The 10,246-nt window shown below is 48.5% G+C and overlaps 1 protein-coding gene across 1 annotated transcript; it reads right to left on the bottom strand.

Moving 5' to 3' along the window:
• Window positions 1-201: 201 nt before the first annotated feature.
• SFRP2 (secreted frizzled related protein 2) lies at window positions 202-4,545 on the bottom strand. Its single transcript, XM_032686309.1, has 3 exons — window positions 3,917-4,545; window positions 3,192-3,272; window positions 202-1,784 (listed from the first exon to the last, which is right to left on the bottom strand). Exons 1-3 carry the CDS (start codon window positions 4,407-4,409, stop codon window positions 1,480-1,482), a joined length of 879 nt encoding a protein of 292 aa, XP_032542200.1. The 5' UTR covers window positions 4,410-4,545; the 3' UTR covers window positions 202-1,479.
• Between the last annotated feature and the right edge of the window lie 5,701 nt (window positions 4,546-10,246).

Below are 10,246 nucleotides of genomic sequence, written 5' to 3'. Positions count from 1 at the left end.
TGAACAGTTAACATAAAATATTGTCCTTGGGAATATGGGACTGCTCATCCTGTCAGTGAAGCTAGGAAGAATATTCTATGTGTAACAGCACTGAGAAGCAAGATTATTTTCCAGGATAAGTACAATAAAATTCAGGTAATACTCTTCATCAGAAAATATTTTTAAGAAAAATGCTGATGAACATTTGTTTAGTTCCATTATTAGGTAGGTTTTATTTTCTTTCTCAGTAAGAATAGTGAGTGTACATACACAAAAAAAAAAGCCTTGCTCTACCATTATTCTGAATTGCAAGTTGCAAACAACATTTTTCTGTCTGCTTTTACACTCCTTAAAATGTCTTTTTTAAGAAATGGAAAAAACGGATTTGATTTTTAAGAAAGTGGTCTCGTTGCAATCCCACATTAGCAGAGTCCTCTGAGAAGGCGAGATGAAAATGCAGGTGGTTGAACAAAGGAGCCACAGAAAAGAAGCCTCTTCTCAAAGAGCTCAACAGACACATATTAAAATGAGTGGACTGAACCTCAGTCCTGTGTCTCATGATTCATCTTCAGGGAAATGAGGTCCACTATGTTTATTCTGATTGCAGCGCTAGAGGCTTCCTTGTGCTTTTCTACCAATTACTGTGGGTGGAATGCCAAATTCTGCTTTGCTATGTCAAAGTCCAGTTGGACAGCTTTCTCCCAGTTCTCCAAAAATGGACTGAAGTGAATACAGAGACAATGAGTAAACTGTGATGTAAAGTTTATATACAAGAATATAACATTCATCTGGAGTATTTACAAGGTTAATTAAAGCAATATTTTACAACTCTTTCGGGTTAACCACTAGGTATATTACAGTCAGGCTACAGATGGTTTAATTTGCAAAATAATAATAACAATAAAAAAGTTGCATTCAGATCCACCAGCTCCAAAACTTGTTCTTCTTTTCTGAGAAAGAAGGGCTCAGACTTGTGGAAAATAAAATGTGAGAACGGTTAATATACTCTTACGGGTGCCTATGTATTGCATGCAAGAGTCGTAATGTGACCTTTATAGAGTTAATATAGACGGCAAGCCATTTCACCTCAGTGAAAGAGTCGCACCCACTGTGACAGGCCAGTCACACATGTGGCTGTCTTTCTCTGCATCTCCTACTTTTGCAAAACAAACATGCACATATACAGAGAAGCTGCAATATAAATGAACCAGCATTACCAAAATGAAGAGAGAAAACCCTCAGAAAAACCATAAAAACCGCAAGCTTTAAGCAAGAGACTGTAATACTTCCCAAAAATAGTCTTTTTTTTAATTATTTTTATTATTATTACATTTTAACTTATGTACAAAAACGGAGGGGTTCCTCCCCTCTCGGAGAGCGGTCACTGTGTCTTGTGCCCAACAGCATCTCGAGGCTCAGAGGAGCCAAAGCAGGAAGGTGCGGGGGGCCCAGAGAGCTTGGGACAGAGGTGGCTGCTGGAGACAGCCAGAGGTTAAGCCACTAACACTGTAGTTTGCGGATGCTGCGGGAGAACCGCTTGAAAGCCCGCTGCCCTTTCTGCCACCGCTTCAGCGAGGTGATCACTAGTTCTCCAGCTTGCTTCTGCCCCATCACCAAGTAGGGGACGTTGATGTCGTTCATCTCATCGCAGGTACACTGGAGGCCACCTTTGAGCCAGAGCACTATCTTCCTCAGATCCCTTTCTGTCAGCCCATTCAGCTTGTAGATGGTTTTGCTCTTTGTTTCGGGGGTGATCTTGGTATCCCCATTGATGTAGGCAATCTCCTTCACTTTTATCTTCAAGGCTAATAGAGCGAGGGGAGGGGGAAGTGGGGAGAGAGAGAGAGATTGAGAGGGTTTTTTCCCATTAGTGCACATAAAGAGGACCTGGGGAGGGAGGTGCTCTATTGCTAATTAAACTGTCAGGGCTGACAGAAGAGGCAGCAGGTGGCTCCATTTCTAAAGCCACAAAGGGCATGCAAGTCATTTCAGTTTGAATCAACCTTAGGGTTGAGGTTTTTTGGATTTCTTTTCTCCTCTTTCCCCTCCCCCTCTTTTCCCTTCCTTTCTAAATTAATATTTTCTCCAGCTTTTTTCCTGTTTGCAACAGGGAGAGAGCAGGTTTGCTACATTAAGCAGAGCACTATTTTTTTTCTAGGAGAGGACAGCCTTTCTGAAAGTAGCATTTGAAGGGGAGGTGGGGAGGCAAGTACCTAAACCAAGAAACCTGATCTCTGCTGCAGCTCAAAACTTCTACACTTAATTTATTAGGCTGGAGAGGATTTTAGGCAAACCTGTAAGGAAATGATATTTCACATGCATTGTTTTTTTGAAAGAATAGATCCTACGGAGGGCAAATTGGTCCAACAGCTGCATTCGATTTGGTAAAATAACTAGGAGGGGGATGTAGGGCTCTGTAAGACTCTGTGGGGCATGTTTAGCTTTAGGAGGATTTATCTGAGTGCAATTTGCCAGGCTAAAGCTATTCGTTGTTTTAGCAATTATGTCCCACAGTCATGGTTTCAGGGTTTGGGTGGTTGTGTTTTTTGGTTTGTTTGGCTTTTTTTTTTTTTTTAAGAAAGACTTTTGGATTGCTGTAGATACTTATACTACGAATCTGTTTCCAGGTATAAACACTGACCTATTGTAAAAGGATTCCCCTCCTTATTCCTTTTCACTCTTGAAATGCTAATGTGTGGATAATGTGTCCTTCAGTTGTCTGTGTCCAAGGAGCTTTCTTGTCCTCTTCTAACCCCAGATCTTCCCATTAAGTTTATATCCCCAATTGTCTGTGCATTACCTTCTCTGTCAAATGATATATAGAGCTTCATTCTTAATCTGCGTAGAGAGTCTTTCTTACAACACATTGAGACTGGTCATGCAGCTCTGTCTCAAACGTCTAAATGAAGCTTTGCTCTACCTCTCCCTAGGCAATAGTGTGCATGAAAGATTCTTTTTTTTTTTCCATTTTACTTTCTATTGGGCTTGCCAGCAACAGCCACATCCACATAAAAGAGCACTACTTCAAAACAGTAAACAGAAAAGAACGATAAAAAGGGCTATCTTTTATTCCAAGGTGGAATTTTGTGTTTCATGACCCAATGGTCAAAACCCTGCCTTTATTCAGGCACATCTCTCACTGACTCCACTGGGAGTTGTACCTGATCCTCGACTCTCAAGTTTCAACCAAGAGGAGCTCTGCTTCCACTTACCAAAGTCGTTTTTGCAGAGGTTTTCCACGATGTCATTATCATCTTCATTTTTGTTTTTGCAGGCATCACAGACCTTGGGTGCTGGAAATGCAATGACAGTCCCCGTCAGGCTCGGGGAGAAAGGAACAGCAGGTGGCGTTGGGAACCCTTTGGGAAATGTCGGTTTTCCATCCCTTCACCCCAGATCCTACCCCTTCTCCCCCCAGCTGCGGAGCTCCCGCGTACTTTGAGGTGCCTTTACCTTTCTGCAGACCCGCTACCGGGGTCTCGGTCTGTTTTTAAGGTCACACCTCAAACAAAAGTTTTTGTTTTAACGGGGAAAGGAGTAAGAGAGGGGGGTGGGCGGGGGAGGCGAGCACACGACACAGAAGCATCCCAGCTTCCCGCTTCAGCGACGATCCCTGCACAAGGAGATCGACCCTCTGGGAGCCGCGCGGCTCCATTTCTGGGTCCCAGACCTTTTCTTTGGGGATGGAGACGGGTGCGGGCCGGTGCCATTTCCCCGACGGTACCTGCGCTTTGCCCGGTCCCCTCGAGAAAACGTCCCTGAACCTGGCCGGCGTCCACCTCCCCAGTCCCCCCGTCCCGGAGCACCGGGGTGTGCTGTAACGCAAGTAAAACGCCTTCGTTCCCCTACGGAAAGCCGTGGAGGGACCCCGCTGTCGGGGCAGCTCATCGGGGACAGATGCTGCCGAACCGGGGGAGGCCCGGCGGCTTCCTCTTACCTTCCCTGGTGACGGGGAGGATGTGGTCGCTGCTGGCCAGCGGGATGCAGAGATCGTTGTCCTTGGGGAAGCGGCTGCAGTCCAGCATGTCGGGCCAGGGGAACCCGAAGGCGGACATCACTGGGGCGCAGCTCTCCTTCACTTCCTCGCAAAGCGAGTGGCAGGGCTGAATGATCTCGTCCAGGTCGTCGATGCAGACGGGGGCAAAGAGGGAGCACAGGAACTTCCTAGTGTCGGGGTGGCACTGCTTCTGCACCAGCGGGATCCAGGTGGAGGCCTGCTCCAGCACCTCCTGCACCGTCTCATGCCCCAGGAGGTTGGGTAGCCGCATGCTCTGGTACTCGATGCCCCGGCACAGCAGCATCGGGGCGGGGATGGGCTTGCAGTTGGAGCGCTTGTAGGAGAAGTCGGGCTCCCCGAAGGGGAAGATCCCGGCGGCCGAGCCCATGCAGTGGGACGCCAGCAGGAGCAGGGCGCAGAGGCGGCGCTGCATTTTGGGGCGCGGAGAAGGTGGCGGGGGGGCTGGCGAAAGGCTCGGGGGCCGGGGTGGCGGGGCGGGCGGCGCGGCGCTGCCCTCAGCCGCAGGCAGCGTCCCCCAGCCCGGGCTCCTGCTGCCAGGCGGGGACGGAGGGTCTGAGCGAGGTGCTGGGGCAAACGGGAGTTTTCTGGATTTTTTTGTATGCAAATAGCAGGGGGAGCGGGAGCTGGGAGGAGCCTGGTGACAGCCATCCAGAAAGGATTGGTCACTACTTTCTCGGTCTGCTTTTGCTCAGGGGGATTGTCTTTTGGCAGGAAATCCTTGCAAGGAACGTTACCGTGCGAGCACGGGGAAGGAGGGAAAGATCCCGGCGAACAAAGAAGCCCGACGAGCTTCTGGGCCGGGCAGGGGGCGCGGGGCCGCCCCCAGGCCGCGGGTTGCTGGAGGTGAGCTTTGCCGCTGGCCCAGCTACTGCGGAGCGGCGGGCCCCCCGCTCTGCCATCCCCCCACGCCCACGTTTGGTGCTCTCGCTGCCAGCGGACGGGCGATGGGGCCGGGCCGGTTTCCAGACAGGGGCGAGGCTGGCTGCTCCCTCAGCCCCCGGGGGGTGTCTGGCACCTCCGCCCCCTCCCCGCGATGCTGGCAGGTCTCGGCCCGGCGCTGGAGCCGCATGCATCAACTGGGGACTGCCGGCGCTCCCGACCCCCCTCCTCCTCGACAGCGCCTAGCCCCGGGGGCTGCCCAGCGGAGCCCTTCTGCCCCCCTCCAGCCCGTCCTGCCTCTGGCTCTCCCCTGCGAGGAGCGGGGGCCTGCAGTGGACCCCGGCGGTACAGCCCCTGGATGGCCCCGACTGCCAATGGGAGTTTTCCCTGGATGGGAGCATCGAAGTCGTTTCGAAATACTGTCACCTGGCACGTTTTTCTGGGGCTAAAAGCATGGGCCTGGCTCTGCACAGCATAAGCACATCACTTTTGCTTCATTCCTGTCTTCACCTAGAAACTCCCATAAAGAATTGTGTTAGTGTTGATTTACCACCAAGGGGAAGACAACAGGCAAGGCACTGGGATCACAATGCAGCTTCAGTGTGCTTTGGATAATTCTTGGATTTTTAGTAATATTATTTATGGGATTATTATTGAAAAGAGTAGGCCTGTGTAGTATCATTTTGTGGTAAACCACATTCATTAATCAGCTACTGAATACTTCTCCTTATAGAGATGTTTTATGGGAAGCTAGCCTTAGCCACGATGACTTCTGTAAATTGCAGGATCCCTGTACGTCCATTTTCCAGACTGGGCTTCCCAGATATGTGAGTCACTGCTTGTGGCATAGGAAAGAGATGAGACCTGCAGCATTCCCACCAGGAAGGCACAGGGCTGCCATGCTGGAGTGGCTGCAGTGCTGCCCAGGCAGGCTGTTGTCACATGCTGAAACCAGTGCCAGGACTTTCAGAAGAGATTCCAAGATCCTTTCCAGTGGGCCAACATGATGAATGTAATCTCCTTGTAGGCCAGTTTTTCTCTTAAAGTTGTTTGATACCTGAGAAATAAATGTCCTGAATGTCTAGTATCACTTGTGGAAGGGCTTAGAAGTACTTTATTTCTTACAGAGCCACATATTCTTGCCATTTATTATCTATGTTCAGGTCATACATATGTATGTATGTAATCGGTACATATGTAATCTCTTCGCCTCAGTTGCCTTCCATGGTACTCAGCCCCACTGATGACATAGTGACCATTTTAACCCTGTTTTGCCAAGTCCTAAGGATTGCCAGAGGCTGTAGCCTTTGCCACTTGCTGGAAATGTCCCTTCCAGCTCCCAGTGTTGGTTCCACCAGCCTCTGCCCGCAATCTTCTCTTCAGTGGAATGAAATCTACCAATAGGTTTGCTCTTCCCCTGAATGGCCAGGCTATTCACCAGGCCTTTGTAAAATGGACAAGTTTGTACTTTGTTTTTCTCTCTCCTTTTTTCACCGCTTGTAATTTTTTGGAGTCATTGATATCCCTTCAGGTGGATGTCAGCATGTTCAGAAAACAATTTGCCTGCTCCATAAATTCCCTATATGCTACTTTCCACAGATCCAGCCAGCTAGGCTATGTGCAAAAACCTAAATCTGAGCAGACTGTTTAGACTAGAGATAATAACCATTCTCTGTGGTGGAGGATGACACATTTCCGACAGCAACTTGCTCATTTTTTTCACCAGAACTTGTTTGTTTCCAGCCCACAGGAAATAAGCAGGAAAACCACACTTTCCCCCCCTTGATTAAGCTTTGATTTTAAATGAGGTTTTATTGAGACCTTACTATTTCCGTTTTTAATCACTCCTGGTGAACTCATTTACTATAAACTTGAAATGATCCGAGATCATGTAAAGAAAACCAGCCAAAGCCTACAGACCCGAGCAATCATTACCGCTCTGACTCTGATCCCTTGTAGGTAAAAGCGCCGGAGCGCAAGGCTGCCAGCTCGGGCACAGCGTTCCCAGCCCACGGACCCCAGTGCTGTTCGCGGTCGCTGCAGGTCAGCAGGGCCCGTTCGCCATCGAAGGCCACGCTGCAGGGACCGGTTCCCGAGGCCAGAAAACCTGCCCCCTTCCCAGGGTCCGGATGATGCTCTCCCTGCTGGCCCGGCCCCGCTCCGCCTGCAGCGCGGGTTGAGAGGGTGGGGCTGGTGCTGGGCGGCGGGGCCGGGCCGCCCGCGGGGACCGGGGGTGTATTTCGCTCTGCCCCGGGTGCTGTTGCCCTCCTCGGCTGCCGGGGCACACGTCCGGGCCGGGGAGTGGGATGTGCACACCACGACCCGGGAGCGCTCCCGCGGATACCCGCGCGGGTGTCCTGCAGCACGCGCTTGGGCCAATAAACATCCACTATCTCACGCTTAATTGGCAACGAAACTAACGAGCTGGTTCCACCCCTCTTCGCCCCGGAGAGTTTAACTCAGCGGGCGGGGCCCTGGCTCTTTCAGCGTAGGCGCGGTGCCGGTAGGTAAGGGCGCTGAGATCCACCTGGTGCCGGCAGGTAAGGGCGCTCAGATCCACCTCCCAGGAAAGGCGGATGGGAGGATGGTTTGGCCACCCTCCCTGATAAAGGCCTGGGCGACCTGGTCCGAGCTTTCAGGAGCCAAGGAGGACGGCATTCCTAAAACGCAGTGATGTTTTAAGGTATATTTTTTTATATATTAAGGTGTATTTTTATTATTTTAAAGGGAGCATAGGCTTTTGAGCACCCTTAAATTCAAGTACCGTGGACAGTTAAGCTGCTTTAAAGGCTTGAAAATAACATAAGCATTTAAGCCACTTTAGATGCTTAAATTTATATAAGCTGTTAAAACACCTTTAATCCTCGAGTGCTTAAATCACCTTAAATCTTGGGAGTTAAGTGAGAGAATGAGCTGCCTGGAAAGAAAGATCCCAGTTGCAGTCCCCCTATTCCCCCAACCCTCAGTAAATGTTACCTGATGGATGGTGGTTAAAATGAATGAAATGCGGGGAGAATGACTGGGGTCCTTGGTGCTTGCAGGCAGTTCAGTGAAGCATTGCATTCTGGGGAGTGTGCCTGGTCTGTGCCATCTAAATTAAAACCGTGGTGCTGCTTCCCCTTGTTTTCTGGCCTTGATTAGAACTCAGAACTTCTGTACCTTTTTCTGACCAGTCCTGGAAGTTGAGAAGTGGAAAAAGGAAAATGTATTGACACTTGCATGTCTGCTAAAGAGCAGGCAAGACACTTGCTTCAAGAGAGGCAGCAATAAAGAGTATGAATTTGTTAATGTGTTGCATATTTTTCCATATTGCTGCCTTGAGATCGCTCGGTCCCTTACCTGGCTATGTACCGTATGTGGGACCTTCTTTGCTTCCCTGCCTTGACCCTATGAGATGCTTTGGTGATGTGATGAACTTTGAGGCAAAACCTGCCATCACTGATGGCTCTTCCAGCCTGAGCCCCATATTCCTCTCACACTGACCTGCAGGCATCATCATCCTTTTCAGTTGCAGAATCGTGGGCATGGGATAACTGTGGCTGGAGGGAACCACCAGAGACCATCTAGTCCAACTCATGCTCTAAGTTCTGACTTTAGGTGGCTTGCAACCTGACACATCTGAGACCTCACTGGGATGCCTGCATACTTGCCTGGGACCTAGGATGCTCAGTTCAAGGCTGTGTCAACTTTTCTCCTCTTTCTGGAGAAAATGCTGAGCTTTCAGCTCCTGGGCAGCCCACAGGTTGGATTCCCACTGTCAAAGATGGTAAAACCAGGATGGATTATTGGCCACACTGAGAGCAGTGATTTGCAGAGGGAGCCATGGACCCATGGAGGGCAGCCAAGCGTTACCCAGCACAAAGCATTCACCTTTCCCAAGCAGCGATGTGCTGTTTTCACCCCTGAGGGGAGTCCAGCCCACTGACACTTACTGGTGGGAGTAGCCAGTCCAAGCATGTAAGGGAGATACTGACCTCAGGGGCTCTCTAAAAAAGAGAGCAATTGGAGCTTGAGGAATTACCCTTTGGTTATTAACATTGTAGAGGAATGAAAAAATCTATGGCTTTTTAGCTTGTTCCCTTCAGCTCAAAAAATGGCAGTGATGAGGATAAAATCGGCTTTCTCACCATGGTGAAAATATCTGAAGAAAACTTCTGCTTACCTTTAAAAATGGTTTCCAACATCACACTACAAAAATATTACTACTATTTGAATCTCACAATTGCTTTTCGTAGGAAAAAAATAGGATTGCATAGGTTTCGGTGTGAGGCAGCTCAGCAACAGGTCCCTCCTGATGCTCTTTCAGTGGCTGATAAGGTGGAATTTTACATTTTCCAGATCCGGACTGGGCAGCAATCTTGTTTTCTGTTGCCACAGCATTTAAAGTTCTGTTGTCAAAAACTGCATGTGCTGCAGATATATCTTTTCTACCTTCCCCCTCCCGCCCACTTCTATGAAAGAAACCCTTAAAAAAAAAGTTATCCTTTTCTTTGTTTTCCATTTGGAATGCTCACTGACAATGCAGCAGCGAGCTGCTCATGCGTTTTGGGTATTGCCTGATGCTCAGAGAGTATTAAGAATATGCCCGAGCAGCACAGGGGGAAAATCATCTTTGGGCTAGGGCAGAAGAACCTCTTGGTGGCGCTTTTGCACACCGTGTCGTTTTTTTCCTTTGCCCAGTTACACGGGGTATCGATCTTCTGGTGTTCTGTATTTCTGCTTGCTGCCCTTCTTCTCCAGAAACTCTGTCTGTAGACTGAAACTCCAGGCCATCTTTAACCAGGGTTTGATGTCATGAAAAGGAAAGATCAAGCTGGGGCTGATTACAAAACAAAACCAAGTCACGTGGGGTTTGCTAGAATTTTAATTTTATTATTTTAATTTTAGTGGTCCTTCCTTTAACAGTTTCCCTGAATTTAGTATCTTAAAATTTTCAGGTAATTTTTTCCAGTTTGGAATGTTTTCCATAGGAACGTTATTAAATATTATTCCAAACCACTGCTTTGTAGTGTTGCTTCGTACTTTCCATTTATATGATGTGGTAAGTATAGGTGCTTGGGTGATGTATTACACACACACACACACACATATTTATATAAATCTAGACTTATTTGTATGCTAGTGCTTTAGCAAATTACGGTCCTTCAGATTTATCAGATGTGTATCTATATCTGGCTACAGTTTTTGTGCTGGTGAGCATTTTTACTCATGCAGAATTTCTGTTTGTAATTACCAGTTCCTTTATTATCTGTCTAATCTAAGTGCTGGATGACAAAGGTAGCAGAGCCCGTGCCCTAGAGGACAACAATTGCATGGTACCTGGCTTTCCTAGTGTATTTTATTTACAGAGCTATAATGTAATAAATTTTT

The sequence above is a fragment of the Chiroxiphia lanceolata genome, chromosome 4, assembly GCF_009829145.1.
Source record: "Chiroxiphia lanceolata isolate bChiLan1 chromosome 4, bChiLan1.pri, whole genome shotgun sequence".
NCBI lineage: Eukaryota > Metazoa > Chordata > Aves > Passeriformes > Pipridae > Chiroxiphia > Chiroxiphia lanceolata.
The sequence above is the reverse complement of the archived record's forward strand: the minus strand, read 5'-3'. Positions and strand labels throughout refer to the sequence as shown.